The sequence below is a fragment of the Gossypium hirsutum genome, chromosome A05 (assembly GCF_007990345.1).
Source record: "Gossypium hirsutum isolate 1008001.06 chromosome A05, Gossypium_hirsutum_v2.1, whole genome shotgun sequence".
Classification (NCBI taxonomy): domain Eukaryota; kingdom Viridiplantae; phylum Streptophyta; class Magnoliopsida; order Malvales; family Malvaceae; genus Gossypium; species Gossypium hirsutum.
The window spans coordinates 12,240,035-12,259,431 of record NC_053428.1 but is presented as its reverse complement, the minus strand read 5'-3'; the positions used below and the strand labels follow the sequence as shown (position 1 = coordinate 12,259,431).

The window sequence follows — 19,397 nt, the reverse complement described above, 5'->3', positions numbered from 1 at the left end:
TTAATAATGTATGTAAATCAAAAACATATACTAATGTAAATGAATGTAAAATAACTTAAATTTTATGTAAAACATATATACAAAGCATATTCGAATAGCAAAAATGTATATTAAAATATATGGATTTAATAATATATAGATCAAAGGTAGGTATCGATATATATATACACTTGCATAAGGATGATTTAAAAGATATATTATAAGAATTATGTAATATAATATAAGAATATATTTGAAGGAAATTATATGTATATAAAATAATACAATATTAATAATATGCATGAAATAAAAATAACTTTATTATAAAATACATGGGTTAGTAGTGTATAGGTTAAATGTGAGTGTTCACATTTAATGATAGTAGCTAAAAAATATTACATAGGGTTACATAATGTGCACAAAATAAACTTGAATTTTATTATAAAGCATATATATATAATAGTAATATATACAAGGATATTTACGAAGCATTGTGCAAAATGTTGTAATAATATGACATAAAAAAAAGCAAACAATACAATAATGATCCAAGAAAAGAGAAATAAAATAAAAGCATTAAACTAATCTAAAATATAAAACGTAAAACAAAGATAAAAGTGTCGAATGTGCCTTTAAAACAAAAATGAATCACAAAATGAAAAATAAAAATAAAAGGGACTTAATTAAAATAGAATTAAAAATAAGAGAGACAAATTATAAACAAAATCAACTAACAAGATACAAAGGGGACCGGCGTGTAACATGCACGAATGCGCAGGGACTGAATCTGGAAATAGCCAGACCCCAAAACGCAGTGCTGAAGCTCGGACCACGGTGCGAACGCGCGCAAATTAGGGGAAATTTTAAAAGAAAAAGAAATGCGAAATGTGAGCTGATTTGCACATAGCGCGAAAGGGGAGGGGCCTGTATCGCAAATTCCCTATTTGAGGGACAGAGGCGCGGATCCGAGTCTTGGGACGGGTCGATGCGCGGAGCCTCAATGTCCCAAATGGCGCCGTTTTCATAAGCAGGTTATTTGAAACCCTTTTTCTTTTTTCTTTCTCACCGAACGCAGCCCTCATTTTATCTCTGATTTGCAGCCCCCAAAAGACAATTTGTTAGGGTTCCTTCCAGCGACCGCCGATCCACCATTTCATTCGGTGGTCAGCGATGCACGGGCCACGACCAGATTTCCCCGACGACAGCACCATGCGAGGAACCAGGTATGCCATCTTATTTCTTTCGTTTTCTTTTTTTTTTAAAAAAAACATCAGATCTAATGTTGTTCTAAAAAATGAAACCGAATATAAAAAAAGAAACTTAATATCATCCGACCCTCATCCGTATCTCAATATTTCTGAGATATTCAGGGTTGCATTGGTGTCGTTCCAAACGTTTCTTTCTTTTTTACTAAAGTCATAAGGGAATGAGAAAAAAAACAAACGGATAAACAGACTTAAAGATCACCTTTCTCTTTGGTCGCTTTGTATTGCTTGTGTATATTTTCATTTGTAAAAAATGTTCCCCCGATTATAAGATTAAAATCTGGCTTTATAGCTGAAAAAAGCCGAAAAGAAAGAGGAAAATAAATCAAAATACAATATGTGTTTTTTTGTTTGTATTTGCTGTTGTGTTTGTCTGTTTCTTTTGCAGGTACGGGTGTGTGGCGTGTATACGAAGCTGTACTGGCATACGAGGGCTGTTGACGTGGAGGCAAGAGCGGCGTTGGGGCTGTACGGCGGCTGATGGCTGCAGCGTGAAGAGAGAAAGCCCTAGGGTTCTAAAGTTGTAATTTTTTTGGGCCTATAGGGCCTGTATTTGGGTCTTGGGTCTTTAATCATGTAACTTGGACTATTATAAAACTTAGGTTTTATATTTATTTATTTATTTTATAATTATATATGTGTTTGGGGTTTTTAGCAGGCTCGCGCCAAAATTGGTCACTACAATGATCATCGTTGAAAACGTCAGTAGTGATATGCCATGGGAGGAGGCTGTGGGTGAATCCCACATCGGATATACTCCAACCAAAGTCATCAAAGTTACTTTTCTCAGAAAAATTTGAAGCAGTCTAAGGCACTTCTTAGTGATTCGTAATTAATTTAAAATATTAGGCTGGATTGCCTTTTTGGTTTATTATTGTGGTCAGCTCAAGTTCTGTTTTGGGCTATTCGTAAATTGATTTAAAATATTAGGCTGGATATTAAGTATTTTAACATAAGATATATAAATATTAAAAATATTTTTTTATTGTCATATCTTCTCGTATTCGTGTCTTTATTTTTTTTAAATTACCGTATTACCGTATTGCCGTATCCGTATCGTGTTGTATCCGTATTACATTTATGTGTCCATGCTTCATAGGCACTAACTCTCCCCTGCTCCAACTCAAATATGTGATTCAATTTATTGTAAGTGTTGTTCCAATAGGGTCGGAAGCGTGTAAATTATTGTACTAAAAAATCACACAAAGTTCAATTCCCAGGGAAGAGAGGTGGATCACATGGATCTCTTAAATACCAAGTCTTTCCTTAGTCAGAATATTCCTTCTATAGTAATTTAATGGCACAATTAAATACTACTATTATACCCTCAAATATTGAAAGAAAAATAGGACAAGAAAAAATACAAGAGTTTTAACGAGGTTCGGTAAGTTATACCTACGTCCTCGGGCACTAACACCAGATGATAACTTTACTATCTCCAAAATATTACAAACAAATAGAATTCCTTAAGAATTCTCAAATGGGAGAAGAGAGAAAACTAAGAGAGAAAGATTGGTTGGGATGATTTGAAATGAGAAATGAGAAGGCCTATTTATAGTTGAGGTTCAATGACCAAACAATAAATAGCCCATTATCTCAAGGACCAAAAAAAAATTATCCCATGCCACTTTTTCAAAGTCAACTTTAGGGTGCTAAACTTTCACCACTTGGATTGTTTGCCATTAAAATTGTCTACCATTAATCATAATGTTAACAATCTCCACATTGAAGATTTGATTAGGATAATGACATCTTCACACACTTCCTTCAACTCCCCAAATTCGATAAAGCTATCTTTTGTAGTGCCTCCAAATGCGCTCTCGAGCGCCATACACCTGAAGGGGCTCAAATTCTCACGATGTTAATCAAGTTCAAACAATGATTAAACTTGATTGTCGTTACCACCTTGGTCATCATATCTGCAGGATTATCTGCTGTCGGAATCTTCTGAAGTAGAATTTTTCCTTTTTCAAAGACTTCCTGCACAAAGTGATATCTTACGTCGATATGCTTGGTTCTTGAATGATAGACTTGATTTTTCGCTAAATGAATAGCGCTCTGACTGTCACAATATAGACTAATGTGACTTTGAACAACTCCCAAGTCTTTCAACAATCCATTAAGCCAAATAGCCTCCTTAACAGCTTCTGTAACTGCCATATATTCTGCCTCTGTAGTTGACACTACTACTGTAGACTGTAAGGTAGACTTCCAACTCACTGGGGCTTTCGCAAGAGTAAACAGATACCCCGTAGTTGAACGACGTTTATCTAAATCACCAGCAAAGTCGGAATCAACATATCCAACTACAAACTGACCAAGTGTTTCATCCTGTTCAAAAATTAAACCAACATCTACGGTTTTTCGAAGATACTGTAGAATCCATTTCACAGCTTGCCAATGTCCTTTTCTAGGATCATGCATATACCTGCTCACAACTCCAACAGCTTGTGAAATGTCAGGCCACATACACACCATCGCATACATCAAACTCCCAACTGCATTAGCATATGGGACTTTTGCCATATATTCTCTTTCTTCTTTAGTTTTCGGAGATAATTGAGCACTAAGTTTCAAATGAGAAGCAAGTGGGGTACTTACATGTTTTGTGTTTTCATTTACACCAAAACATTGTAATACGTTTTTCAGATATTGCTTCTGATTCAAACAAAGCTTGCCTCTCTGTCTATCTCTACTTATCTCCATGCCGAGAATCTTCTTGGCCTCACCTAGATCTTTCATCTCGAACTCTTGATTCAACTGAGCCTTCAGCTTGTCTATCTCTTTTTGGCTCTTCGAAGCGATTAACATATCATCAACATACAAGAGTAGATAAATGAAAGATCCGTCATGCAGCTTCTGCAAATACACACAATTGTCATATTTGCTTCTTGTGTACTTCTGCCTTTTCATAAAGCTATCAAATCGCATGTACCACTGCCTCGGGGATTGCTTCAATCCATATAGCGATTTGTTCAGCTTACAAACCCAATTTCTACCACTAGCATCTGTGTATCCTTCGGGCTGAGTCATATAGATCTCCTCTTCTAACTCACCAGCAAGAAAGCCGTCTTAACATCAAGTTGAGCTAGCTCCAAATTCAACTGTGCTACCAAGGCCAACAAAATTCTAATGGAGAAATGCTTCACAACAGGGGAAAATACATCATTGTAGTCAATTCCCTCCTTCTAAGCGTAGCCTTTAGCTACCAATCTTACCTTGTAGCGAACATCTTTCTTGCTAGGAGATCCATCTTTCTTTGCGAATACCCACTTGCATCCGATTGCCCTTTTACCTTTCGGTAATTGCGCCAACTCCTAAGTATTGTTCTTATGGAGAGACTGCATTTCTTCATCCATGGCGCTTTTCCATTTGTCACTTTCTAAGCTTTGCATTGCTTCTTGATAAGTGATAGGAATATCATCATCAACAACGGGAAGGGCGTAGGCCACCATATCAGTAAATCGAGCAGGTCTACGAATTTCTCTCCATGGCCTTGCAACTGCAACTGGTTCTGGTGTACTTAACGGTTCTTGGTCAGAACCTCTTCAACCTCTAATTCCTCCATTATGGCTGGAGAATTAGACTTATTAACTGGGCAAATCCCCATCTGCTCAAACTCCACCTGTTTTGGAGTACACTCCACCTGCTGTGGAGTATCGCTCGTCTGAATATCTTTATCTGTTACATTTTTCAATGTGGCAGATTCATCAAAGGTAACATCTCTGCTACAGATCATTTTCTTTGTGTCTAAGTGCCAAAGACGAAATCCCTTCACTCCAGAAGTGATTCCCATAAAGAGAGCTTTCTTTGCCCTCGGATCTAACTTTGACTCCTTCACATGGTAATATACAGTGGATCCAAACACATGTAAGGAATCATAATCTGTAGCCGGTTTTTCAGACCATACTTCCATAAGAGTTTTTCTTTCTAATACAGATGATGGCAAACGATTAACAAGATGGCTAGCGTATGTCACAGCCTCAGCCCAAAATTGCTTGCCCAACCCAGCATTGGACAACATACATCGAAATTTCTCCAGCAATGTTCGATTCATACGCTCTGCCACTCCATTCTACTGTGGTGTATCCCTAACTGTGAAGTGTCGAACAATACCATACTCTTGGCACACATCGAAGAACGGATCACTTCTATATTCCCCTCCATTGTCCGTCCTAAGCCGCTTGATTTTCTTGCCAGTCTGGTTTTCGATCATAGTTTTCCATTTAAGAAAAACTCCAAGCACTTCATCCTTAGTTTTCATGGTATACACCCAAACTCTTCTGGAAAAGTCATCAACAAAAGTAACAAAGTAGTGTTTTCCTTCCAACGAAGGTGTTTTGGAAGGCCCCCACACATCTGAGTGAACATATTCCAAAATACCTTTTGTATTATGGATAGCAGTGCCGAATTTCACTCTCTTTTGCTTTCCCAGAACACAATGCTCGCAAAATTTTAATTTGCAAGCCTTTGCACCTTTCAACAATCCTTGCTTTGCCAGAATTTGCAAGAATTTTTCGCTGGCATGTCCCAACTTCATATGCCACAACTGCATTGAGTCCAATTCTTTGTTACCAGAAGCTGCAGCGACTGCTCCAATAACTGTACTACCTTGGTAGTAATACAAGTTATTTTTTCTGATGCCCTTCAATATCACAAGTGCGCCAGATGTCACTTTTAAAACCCCATCTCTTATAGTAACAACTGAACCATTGGATTCCAAGGCTCCCAATGAGATGAGATTTTTCTTCAAACTGGGCACGTACCGAACATCAGTCAGAACTCTGGTTGATCCATCTTGATTTTTTAATTGGATTAAACCTATCCCAACAGTTTTACAGGCATTGTCATTGCCCATATAAACAACTCCTCCATTTAGTTCAACTAAATTAGAGAACCACTCCCGGTTAGGGGACATATGATAGGTACAACCCGAATCCAATATCCACTCATCTGAATAGAATGACGATGATGATGCAACCAATGATAGTTCAGAGTCACTGGTATCATGCTTTACAACACAAGCATCTACAGCAGCTTTTCCCTTATTCTTCAGCTTTGGACAATTTTTCTTCCAGTGGCCTTTCTCATGACAAAAGGCACATTCATCTTTCCCGAGTCTGGACTTTGACTTTGATCTCCCCTTCTGAGTTTTCTTCCGAATGTATGAATGACCTCGGACCACTAAAGCTTCTGTATCTCTGATTGAGTTTTTCTGTTTGTTCTTCTTTCTCTGTTCATAACTATATAAGGCCGCACAGACTTCGCTCAGAGATATATCACTCCTGCCATGAAGTAGAGTAGTTTCTAGGAACTCAAACTCCTCAGGAAGTGACCCCAACAGCATCAAAGCCAAATCTTCATCTTTGAATGTCTCATCTATATTTAGCAAATCAGTGACTAACTGATTAAATTTAGTGATGTGATCATTCATTGTGGTACTTGGGACGTAAGTGAAGCGAAACAGTCTTTTCTTCAAGTGGAGCTTATTTTGACTGTTTTTCTTCAAAAAATTTTCTTCAAGTGCCACCCACAACTTATTTGCAGAAGTCTCTTTTGAAAAAGCATACCTCTGCTCTCGAGAAAAGCATGATCGAATTGTGCCACATGCCAATCGATTGATCGCCTTCCAATCTTTCTCCTGTGCATCATCTGGTTTCTCTTCATCAATGGCAATGTTTAGACCCTACTGAAAAAGGGCATCTAGAACCTCACTTTGCCACATACCAAAATGGCCCGTGCCATCAAAGATCTCCACGGCCAATCTTGCATTTGCAATTGTCGGTCTTGTCCACATGGACGATGTTGAAGGTCCTAAACCGTCCATCTTCTCCATAATCTTTCAATATACCTAAGGAAATCTTTTCTGATGTGGAAGATTAGTCTAAACTGCAACCACAGAGCATACTACGATTAACCTTCGACTCTGATACCACTTGTTGTTCCAATAGGGTCGGAAGCGTGTAAATTATTGTACTAAAAAATCACACAAAGTTCAATTCCTAGGGAAGAGAGGTGGATCACATGGATCTCTTAAATACCAAGTCTTTCCTTAGTCAGAATATTCCTTCTATAGTAATTTAATGGCACAATTAAATACTACTATTATCCCTCAAATATTGAAAGAAAAATAGGACAAGAAAAAATACAAGAGTTTTAACGAGGTTCGGTAAATTATACCTACGTCCTCGGGCATTAACACCAGATGATAACTTTACTATCTCCAAAATATTACAAACAAATAGAATTCCTTAAGAATTCTCAAATGGGAGAAGAGAGAAAACTAAGAGAGAAAGATTGGTTGGGATGATTTGAAATGAGAAATGAGAAGGCCTATTTATAGTTGAGGTTCAAGGACCAAACAATAAATAGCCCATTATCTCAAGGACCAAAAAAAAATTATCCCATGCCACTTTTTCAAAGTCAACTTTAGGGTGCTAAACTTTCACCACTTGGATTGTTTGCCATTAAAATTGACTGCTATTAATCATAATGTTAACAGTAAGTTCTGAGCTTGAGATCCGAAAACATGGGCTTGAGCACCTGAAAATAATGAAACGCTCGATAAAGATACCGATATTTGTACTTAATTTGTTTCTGATCCAAAAATTCCTCCAGTGTCATATCGCCTCCTGAAGCCCCCTGTGAAAGCTCAACTTCCAGCTGGGAACCTTTGTCACTAGATTGAAACTCCATCCCCATTTTGCTAGCTTGGAAGAGAGCCCAAACCCTCTCCCCATACTTTATAATCCCAACAATGAAGATTGGAATGGCTAAAATGAGCATAGTTGGGGCTGCTAGCGTCCAGAATTTAACATATATATAGAGAGCCACTCCACTGGAAACAGAGCCCGAAGAAATGTCGAGGCCATCGATCATTGTGTGAGAAAGAGCGAGCTGCGATGGTAGTGGCGCCACGAAGATGCATGAGCAAGAATGGGGTCCAAAATAGAACCGGTGGATTGGTTATTGGCTCCTTGTTAGGGTAGTCAAGGTAACTCTAAGTAGATGTATGCCGCTGACTCTACGTAGATTCCCACAACTTACAAGTATAAGTTGAACAGTTAGGCTAAGGACAACCATTACCCTGAGTTCCCATTCAGCCAAAGCATTGCCATCACCTTCGACATCGATTTCAGAAATGCAGCATCCTTGATCTCTTCGAACAGTAGAGCACTTGCAACTGGAATTAAACATATGACATAAGGAAGGAGAATACCATTGCGGAAGGAATTCTAGAGTCATTAACAAAATGGAATTTGCCATTTGGCCCTTTGGAACGTGGATTTGAAAAACAAACAAAAAGAAAAAAAGCCTTTTTTATTTTATTTAGATTTACAAATCCAAATTTATGCTTTGGATATAAATAAAGTTGGCTTTGTAAACTTAAAGTTGATTTAATTTAAATAATTTGTTTGGAGAGTTAAATTTTGAATTTGGATTTAAATTTAATTAAATAAAACTTTATCTTTAATTTTAATGTGTGATATTATGTAAAGATTAAATGAATTTTTTATGTTAAAAAAAGAGAGGAATATTTGATTGAAATTATGTAACATGAAGCGGTGTGGGTAATTTTCTAAATTTAATAAGGTTAATTTAACTCTTATATTCTAAAAAACGTTGACTAACATTGGTAAAGAAATATTATGGATATTGTGCTAATGTATTGATTGTATTTAAGTTTCTGAACTCAAAATGGTCAAGCCTAGATAAAGAATATGATTGTGTATTTGAGCAGAATAGGTTAATGGAGCATGTATTGAAGCCTTTGCTTGGTTTTCCAAGGAACGATAAGGTTACCAAAACCAAAGGCAGAGTTAACGTTAACACGCACTTGCTAGGCTGCTCTGCTTTTATTACTATAAATACGTTCCAACTGTCTTCACTCACCAACACCGACTTGCTGATCCCAAAATCAATGGACAACCGGAGTCTCCATCTCACTCTTTTTTCTTTCCTTTTTCTTCTCTTTTTTTATTTGGCTACCTCAACAACTGTAACCACCACTTCTTCACATGTAACATTAAATCCATTACAAGGTAACATCCATCGTCTTCGTAGTTCAGTTACGATGATGAGATTTGAATATCTGAGGATGGAACCTGCGGGCATGTTGCAGGTGTTTTCTGCTCGGTTATAGATTGTGGGCAAGGAACATGTCAAGCTTCCAACAACTCACTGCTTGGATTTGACTGCCTTTGCAAACCTGGTTGGAAAAAGATTCAGATCGGTCCTTTCACCTTCCCCTCTTGTCTTGTTCCTAACTGTCAGTTTCCCCTTCTCTCTCTCTCTCTCTAAGATCAAAGCATCCTTAAGTTTTTTAACTAAAATTAAATAACCATTCAAGTTTTCTTCTTTTATTGCAATCTCAAATTTTTATTTTTATTTGATTAAAATAGATTTAAATCATGATTAATTAGTTTTTGTTAGTTGATGGTTTAAGTGGGTGAAAATAAAATTTTGAAAGCTTAAATTTTTTTTTAATTATAAGAGGAGAGCAAACAATAATGCAATTAGCGCAATTTAAACTTAAGTTACGTATGAGACAATAAACACTTTTTAAATTAACACACGAAATTTTTTAAAAATTTATTAAAATGTACATAAATATTTACTTATATATAATTTTAATTAAACCCTTTTAATATGTTAATTAGTGGTCACAGTTTACTTATGGCTGAGCTTCCATTCCGCCTAATATCGGCCAAACTTTTGGTTCGTCTTAATTATCTTAGAAAATAGCGGCATGATAAGCTTGTGAAATTATTTATGTGCAAGTTTTAAGTCATCATCTTTATTAACATTCAATTAATTAGCGGATAATAGTCAAATACAGAAAATTAGCATGAATTTGCATCTATCTTTGTTGAGAACAAGAAAACTAATACCCGCAGTTATAATTAAACAATTGCAGGCACAATCGATTTTGATTGCGGCAAAGGATCTCCACCGCCACCTTCTCTTCCACCACCACCAAATCAGACTAACAGTATAAATAAATCACTGTTATATAAGTTTTTTTAATTTTCTTTTATAATATCTTTGCTAAACATCTGTGCTTAACATGTATTTAAATATGAATGTAGAAGTGTATATCATCTTTCAAATATAAAAAGAAACTGAATAAATCAATATCTAATGCTTTGATTGATGAAAATTGCTTTCAATTACTCTATTTTTAAGATTGGTGGTTAATATTTATACAAGCTCCAACTCGAGGAATTAAAGAAGGTGCTTTACTTTTGACAGATTGTGATCTTGTTTGGTGCGGTGATGGGGAATGTGTGAGTAATGGAACTGGATATATCTGCCAATGCCATCAAAACTCTGAGAATTTGTTTAATTCTTCTGGGCTAGCCTGTTTTAAACCATGTAAGTTGCCACTACCCACTCTCTTGTTAGGTTAAAACCCAGCAAAGAGAACCGAGTATAGGAGATTAAATACTTCAAATTCTGAACTTCTTGTTGCAGGTTACTTTGGAGCTGACTGCCAGGGCCTTGGTTTGAAGTTTCCCTCTGGGAATCCGCCGCCACCACCACCATCGTCTAATAGTCCAACCTCATATGGCAATGGTAACTACTTTAAGTAACTACTTTAAGTTTAGTATACTATATATGTTTTCTTAATAAATAAACTTGAAAAAAAAAATTGCTTACTATTATTAATTATTTACATATTCTGAGTTCATCATCTCGAATCAAATCCAATCATAAATACTCAAGATGAGTCAAAAAATTAAATACCTAATTTTATTTTATTTTTACTTGGGAGTCAAATAACCCTTCAAGCCAGCTGATTAACGAAAATGAACCGTCTTAAAATGACCTTGTGATATTTTTACTGCTTTTATCGTCATAATACTGATATGATCATTATAGCTAAACATGTTTTGAACGTCATAGTTCTCAAATTTGCAGTCCCTATTTTTGTATTATTACTCTGAATTTTGATAGCATTTATAGTTAAGCACGTGTATATATACATGTTATAGGATTGAAGGGTGTGTCAAGCTGCTCAGGAACTCTTTATGCACTGACGGTGATAGTGGTAATAGCAGCCTGCCAAACATGGTTTTAGGGAACGAAGCAAAATCATATGCAGAATAACATACATTCAAAAACAATGGCAACTGGTTGGTGCTAATTATGACTTTTCTTCCCCTTTTATCCTTGAAAATTTTGTTCACTACTACTATTTTTTTTTTAATATTACAATATCACACTTGGATATGATAATATAATTAGACTCTGATAAGAAAAACTGCAAACACAATATGAAATCATGGATTTTTCAAAATTTATAAAAATATATAATCTTTTAAACACTATTAGTGTAAATGTCCAAATTCATGACATGTTTTATTTGGTAAAAAAGGAAATGAAAATAAGAACACCCACAAGCAAATTATATTTAATTTAAGCTAAGTAAGAAGTCAAACCATGAAGCTTGTCCTAATAAAAGCTAGGCTTAAAGACTTTGTAGAGCCTTTCAGGCAATGGCACCATTTGAATTTTCTTATTCAAACTAACATGTGCCATGAGAAGTGCAACGTGGGTCTGCAATTCCTCGCCTTCCTGGAGTTGCCTCGCATGCTCTTTCCACGAACATTGAGCCGGCATAACTCAACATGTCCAGCCACAGTTCCCCTATCAGTTTTTATTTATCTTCGTGATCCCATTGGAAATCCGATACCAAAGTCAATTGCTCGGGGATTTGGCACCCTTCAAAGAATGCCGACTTCTCAAACTTCCCATGTCGATAAAGAATGATCGAGATTCAATGTCCATCCCAAACACCCCTATGATAGCTATCTTAAATTTCAAGTTTTCGAAGACGAAGTTCTTGGCTTCAATGCAGGTATCATGGTGCCTTATGTTACCAATTCCAATCGATATAATAGCTGATTTTATTACTGTAGTAATTAATTTCATTAAAGCCAATTTCACCCCTCATTCAAATCAACGCTAAATTAGAATTTCCAGAAAAATAATTATGTGAGTATAAACTGTAAGCAATGAAAATTGACAGCCACAAACAAATCAAATATTAAAATTATTATATTTTAATTTTTATTTAAAATTATATAAAATATTATATTTATAAGAGTAAAATTACAAAATAAATAATTTAAAAAATCAAGATTTATTTTTATTAACACTAATATTCCAAATAATATTATAACATAATTTCAGTATTTGTAAAATTTAATGACAAAAATTCAACATTTAATTTTAGCATTTAATTTTTTATTTTATCAAACAACACTTAGTATTTTTGGAAGTAATAAAACAATAAAATGGAAAAAAAATATTATTAACTTTTCATTTCATTTTATTGCTTTACTATTTTAATCGATTTTTTATGTCAATGTCATATTTGAGTTGTAATTATTTCATTGCTCCAAAAAGATATCGTTTTACACACATCATTTAAAATGTTCACACATCAAATTACCATGTTAATACCGTTAATATTTAATAGTACAATTAGCATTTCTATTAAAAAAATAAGTAATTTAACTTGAAATTAAATGCCGAGGGTCAAAATGCTTTGAAGAAAAAAATTGAAGCCAAATAGGGGCCGATTTTGAATTATGCCATCATGGTATTATACATGATAAACCTTTTTTTTTCTCATCAAAAGGAATTTTATGAAATATAAAAGAGAAACATTACAGACAGTACTTCAACAATCCACTCAATACACAAACAATAACAATCCCTTACCATATAGAAAATAAGGAACTACTATCAATTCCCCCTTTAGCCAGGCGTCACCAATGTTGTTTCCATGAGATGCAAAACAATCAATAGATTAAAAGATCTCCAAAGCTGTCAGGGCCTTGTAGACGGACTAGAATACCATGTCATAATAACATATGAATTGGATACAACAATCAAATACCAATTATTTTTCTATTTTATTTTATTTAAGATGCACAATGTTAATAGAATCGCATGTACTTCAGTTTCATTAGACTTCTTGTTGCCTAGAGGACAAGAGAATAGCTAGATTTGAAACATTATGGTTTCTTTAACATGCCACTAGCACTTTTCACTTTCAGTTTGCCTTATAAAATACTATTGGCACTTAATTTAAGTGGCCTTTCGATAAAGACATTCATATAATCTTAAATCGAGACTTTCTATATATAATAGAAGGTACACAAAATGCCAGATTGTTCCACCTATATCAAAACATAAAATTTACTAGTATAAAAATTTCAAAATAAAATTACAACTTTATTCAAATGATAATCCATTCGAGAAAAGAAAATGTAATATGGACTGTGAACCATAAAAAGAGAATGGAGCATCCTCTCTCACGCCACAATAGATTAAAAATTTAAACCAATGTAAACAGCAAACATGGACGGCAACAAACTGGAAAGATCAACTCAGAGTGCCATTAGGACTAGTTATCGATCCCGGAGGCATCGAGCCAGCTGTTGGAGCTGCTGTACAATTAGTGAGCATGCCTAGAGTAAGAGGAGTTGCCAGGAGTGTTCAAAATATTTTCTCAAAGTTTAGATGAGTTTTCGAGCTTCAACAAGTAATTTAATTCTTTAACAAATTTAATTATATATAAATATAATAATATAATTATACACAGTGAAATGATGTTGATAAAAAAATAAAAAATAAATTATAATTTGAAAAAAAGAATTCTTAGCTTTGATGCACATGTTCAAAATTACTACAAACATTTTAGTTTATTGGAATTAATTGGGATCCTCATGTTAATATTATCTAATAAGGATTTATCTTTCCTTTTCTTTTCTTTTTTCTGTTTCTCGTAAAACTTTTGATTAAAATGGTATTATGAGTTAATCGAGTATCAATTTAATTGAAAAAAATTATTTATTTTTTTCTAAAATGATAACTAATATTAGTCTTTTTACTTTTTGCAAAGCTTATAATTGAATTCGTTTCACAAGTTAACCAAGTATCACCTCAATTGAGAAAAGATTTATTTACCCTTTTCTAAAATTATAACTAATATTAATCTATATATACTTATTAGATTATGATGTTTTTGTCCTTTCATGCTTTTATATAATTTTTAAATAAACAATTAAAATTGATATATCTAAAGATTGAATTTTACGTTAATAAGATTTAAACTCCAAAGATTATAGCTGAATAAATTTTAAAAAATATATTTTCTACTTGAAATATTTATGTCACATCATCTAAAATACATGAATTCTTTTATAAATATAACATAAGAAAGCTAATTTCAATATTTTGTAAATAATTGAAAAAAAAAACAACCAAAGCAACATTTATTTGATTTAAGCCAAGTAGGAAGGCAATCGGTCAAGCCTGTCCCAATAAAAGGTAGGCTCATATTTGACTTCCTGAAGCTTTTTGGGCAATGGGACCATTTGAATTCTCTTACTCAAACCAAGATGTGCCATGAGCAGTGCAACGTGAGTCAGCAATTCCTCACCTTGCTGGAGTTGCCTCGCATGTTCTTTCCACGAACATTGAGCCGCGACATAAGTCAGCATGTCCAGCCACACTTCGGCTATCAGTTTCCATTTATCTTCGTGGTCCCATCTGAATTGCCCTAACAGTGTCTGCAATTGGACGGCGATTTGGCACCCTTCAAAGAATGCCGACTTCTTCAAACTTCCCATCAGGACAAAGAACGATCGAGATTCTATGTCAATCCCAAACAACCCTCTGATGATTTGTTTAAATTTGGACTTATCATGGACGAAGTTCTTGGCTTCAATGCAGGTATCATGATGCCTTATGGTACCAATGCCTTCGGGGAGCATTTCAGGACATAGAAAAAGAAGATACATCATGTAATCCGATAAGAGCTTACTGATTCTGCAATATGGGCCAAGTTTCCCGGCTCGAAACCAGTGATGATCATCGTTGTAAACAACGTCAGTAGCGATATGCCATAGGAGGAGGCTGTGGGTGATTTCCACATCGGATACACTCCAACCTAAGTCATCATCAACATTGTTTTGTAGAAGCGGAATGCGACCTCTCTCATCCAATAACTCTAAGAGCTCTTTGTACTCAAAGTTTTTTTCTTTATATTTTTTTCGTTTTTTTTGGAAATGGGAGTAGATGATCTGTTGCAGCTCAAGATCTACATCTTTCCAACTGGTGTGTAAGTACTTCTCGGCAGTGTCCTCAGGGTCGAAGATGTTTAAAACTTTAGCAAGCTTCAGTTTCCTGGGCTGGAGGCAATAATCTAGGAGGCTGTGTTGTGCCATGGCTCGAATTCCCTTGTTGGGCTTACTAAAATGGACCAATTTAGAACCAGCAGCCGTAAGAAGCCTGTTGTTTTGACTAGTCAACCAGCGGATTCCCCAATCCGAGCTAAGATGCAGGAAGGCCGAATAAAGTTCAAGAAAGATGGCACCAACTATTAACAAGTAGGAGATGCCAATGTCAACTTTGGAGAATCCATGCTTCCCAACCACCAGCAAGAAGGCAATCAGTGTGGAAGTGATTAATGACAGGGAAATAAAGCGAAGAATCACACCGATTCGAGTTATAACTATAGGAATCTTGGTATACAGTAGATCATAGAGGAACCCAAGTTCAATCCCCACAATTTTGAAGGCCTCTTCTGCATCAACATTCTCCTCCAACTCAAAGATGTAATCCAATTTATTGTAGATTCTGAGCTTGAGATCCGAAAACATGGGCCTGAACACCTGAAACAAAAGAAATGCTCGATAAAGATACCGATATTTCTTATCAATTTGTTTTTTATCCAAATATTCCTCCAGTGTGGTATCGCTTTTTGAATCCCTCCGTGAAAGCTCAACTTCCAGCTCCGAAGCTTGGCCACTAGAAAACACAGATTTCCTAAACCGAACGTTGCTGGCTTGGAAGAGAGCCCGAACTCTCTCCCCATACTTGATGATCCCAACAATGAATATTGGAATGGCCAAATAGGTGAGCTTTGTTACAGTTAGAGTCCAGAACTTTACATATACGTAGAGTGCCACTCCAACCTGAAAACACAGCCCGAACAGGTGTCGAGGCCACAGTTCATTGTCCGACAATGAGTAAGCAGTGATGGTATCGGGGCCACCAAGATGCAAGAGCAAGAATGGAGTCCAAAATATAACCAGAGGACTGGTTATTTGCTCCCTTCTACTTCTAAGGAGGGTACTCAAGGCCACCGTCGCCAACCAATCCGCAAACAGGTACATGGTCCACACCAGGAGGGAGACGATCTTTAGATGTCTCCCGCTGTTTTTCCGCCGATTCCCAAATTTTATCAATATAAGTTGAACAGTGAGGCTGAGGACCACCATTGCCCGGAGCTCCCATTTCAGCCAAAGCGATAGCATCACCTGCGACAACGTTCTCATAAATGCTGCATCCTTGATCTCTATGAACAGCAGAGCGCTTGCAACTGGAATTAAACAAAAGATTTGGGATTTAATTATATGTAAAAAATGAGAATACTATTCTTGAATGCTTACTTTTCAATTAATAAATTTGATTTTTTGACAAACAGAGTTTGCTAAACGGCTCCTTGAAGCTCAGATTGGATTTGGATTTCCAAATCCAAATTTGTGATTGAATTTCAAAGCAAAGAAACATTTTACTTAGATTTCATCAATTCATTATGTAATACAAATCTAGAAATTGAAATTTCTTTTAAAAAGGAGAAGTTATATATATATATATGATGAATTTCATTTGTCTTTTTTTCTAACTTTATTTGGAAAATTACAAATTTATCTCATATATGTTGTTTTATCAAAAAAATATTTGTACCACCATTTATTTCATTAGGATAATTTATAACTATTATCTCTAGATTCAGTTATTTATTTTATGTAGATTTGGAAGTGTCGATGTGCTTATATTGTGTTTCAATTAGGTTTTTTAACATAAAATGTAATAGGATTCATGCTACTTACAAAATAAATAGAAAAGAAAAAGGATTTTATACCTATATATGTAAGTCCAAATCATAATCTTCAATAAATAAATTTCTATTTCTATTCATTCTTATTGATGTTGAATTCGGATTTTTAATTTCATATTACATTTGTTTAAAATTGAAATTAATTCATGCGAAACACTAAAAACTATTCAAGCAGCCGAATAAAATATAAACAAATAAAATAAATAAATGGTGCTGTGATATATATAATTCCACCTCCATGCACTTACTTGTAACTATCATTCTGGGCGGTGCTTGTTATGCAACAAATTTACACTTGAGCCCTTGGAGACCTTGCCTGCAATCGCATTTCAGTGTGATTAAATTAATGCAATTTATAGCATTTCTAACTTGACCTGTTATTCACAGAATCTCTATCCTTTTTTTTCCTAACAAAATAATAAAGAAATGCTATAAGCAATCTATTGGGGAAGATTCCATAAGCTTTCTTAATTAGTTACAAACTCTGGGGCTAAAGACCTATAAACCCTACTGTCTCTGAAACCTCAAATGCGAAGGAATGCATGGCTCAACATCCCCACCCCATAGACAGTATAACTTGCTTTGAGGTTTCAATAAATGTATTTATAACTGAGAAAAAGGGGATTCTATAATCGATGTTCATGATACATGTGTTATAAGATTTGTGAATGCAATGAAGTAAAGAATCTACCCACCACCTCTCACAATCTGTCAACCTTTTCATGAAAAATTAATAATAATAATAATGTTGTTGTTAGTAGTCAACTCTTAAATGTTTATCAGTGGACAAAACTAATAGCCAATTGCCCAGTTGGGCAAGTTCAGTCAGCATATTTGAAGGAATGGAAGAAGAAATATAAAAAAGAAAAAGGATCGAATTTTATCACTTTATTAATCTATGGGGTGCAGAAGAGAATAATAATGGTAGATAAACTTGGATCGGCCCATAAGCAATGAATTGATGCAAAGTGTTGGGTACTTTCTACTAGCGTAAAGGAAATTGAATCGTAGACATGCAAATTCCGAAATAACAGTTCCAAAGATCAAGCAATCTTATATTCTTACTACAAACTCCGTTAAGCAATCTTATATATGCTAAACCACCTATTTCTTATATAAATTTTATTTAAAAATAAAAAAATATAGGTTGAAATTATAATTAATAATAAGACCTGAAATATATACAATATTAAAATAAAAAATTTGATTAAATTAAATTTTAATATATGAATACATCATATTAAGAATACTAAATAAATATAATTATTTATTATGATGGTGTCACCAATTCTAAGTTCATGTCAAATTAATTTGTAACACAGTCTCAATCAATAACATTATTAATATATACAATATGATGGAGGTAATAATTTTTGCATAATTAAATTAAAATGTATAAAATCAAACTAATGTTTCGATTAAGTGGTAAATTTAGGGCTTTGTCAATGCAACTAGCATGGGTTCAAATTTCTTCATGTGTATAATTTTTATCAGTTTTTTAAATAAAAAAGACTAAAATATCTTCAAATAATATTACTTGTTTTAACTAAGAATGGAAATTTTTTTTAATTATCCTAACTGAGTCGGTGCCCGATTGACTCGTGACACCAACACAATCAAGTGTTTAAATAATAGTATAGATACAAAATACTTTATATGTGAAATTTTTTTCAACTTTATTATTTTAATTCATTTTACTTAAACCAAAATGAAATAGTAATTAATTAATAATTAAATCCTATGCTTCTTTAATATTTTTTTAAGTAACATTATATTTATTATTTAAAAATTAAAAATTTTATTTATTTTACTCTACTTGAAATGTTGGATTACATATGTAATATAAAATAAGGAATGGAAATAATATTAATTTTTAGAGTTCCAAAATATTTGCTTTAGTTATATTTAAAGTAGACTTTGTTTTTAAAATTAAATTTTTAATATGATTTTTTTACCATTAGTAATAATGGTGTTTTATTAAGTTAATAATAAATTTTAAATTATTAAACATTTTAAATGACTCCTCAATACATTTTTTTGCATTTGCATTGTAGATTCCTAATACTCTATTTTGAATTGTAATTTACAACTAGCACAATTTATAACTAAGCTAATTAATCACCATAATAATAGATAGTGAAGATATTTACCGTATAAAATGTCAGCACTTAAAAGGTTCTAAATAAAAATTTTAATATAAAGATTAATTTGTTCTTTAATATAATATATAG

General features: G+C 34.2%; 2 protein-coding genes and 1 long non-coding RNA gene across 3 annotated transcripts; 2 read left to right on the top strand and 1 right to left on the bottom strand.

Moving 5' to 3' along the window:
* Nucleotides 1-943: 943 nt before the first annotated feature.
* Nucleotides 944-1,877, top strand: LOC107940959 (uncharacterized). Its single transcript, XR_001695520.2, has 2 exons — nucleotides 944-1,202; nucleotides 1,633-1,877. It is a non-coding gene; the product is annotated as an uncharacterized lncRNA (long non-coding RNA).
* A 7,044-nt stretch (nucleotides 1,878-8,921) lies between these two features.
* LOC107940957 (uncharacterized) lies at nucleotides 8,922-11,483 on the top strand. Its single transcript, XM_016874421.2, has 6 exons — nucleotides 8,922-9,286; nucleotides 9,367-9,513; nucleotides 10,162-10,236; nucleotides 10,497-10,619; nucleotides 10,719-10,820; nucleotides 11,240-11,483. Exons 1-6 carry the CDS (start codon nucleotides 8,995-8,997, stop codon nucleotides 11,323-11,325), a joined length of 825 nt encoding a protein of 274 aa, XP_016729910.1. The 5' UTR covers nucleotides 8,922-8,994; the 3' UTR covers nucleotides 11,326-11,483.
* A 2,926-nt stretch (nucleotides 11,484-14,409) lies between these two features.
* On the bottom strand, nucleotides 14,410-17,993 carry LOC107940951 (uncharacterized). The gene is made up of 2 exons (XM_016874416.2): nucleotides 17,415-17,993; nucleotides 14,410-16,644 (listed from the first exon to the last, which is right to left on the bottom strand). The coding sequence occupies exons 1-2, from the start codon at nucleotides 17,425-17,427 to the stop codon at nucleotides 14,543-14,545; spliced, it is 2,115 nt and encodes a 704-aa protein (XP_016729905.1). The 5' UTR covers nucleotides 17,428-17,993; the 3' UTR covers nucleotides 14,410-14,542.
* Between the last annotated feature and the right edge of the window lie 1,404 nt (nucleotides 17,994-19,397).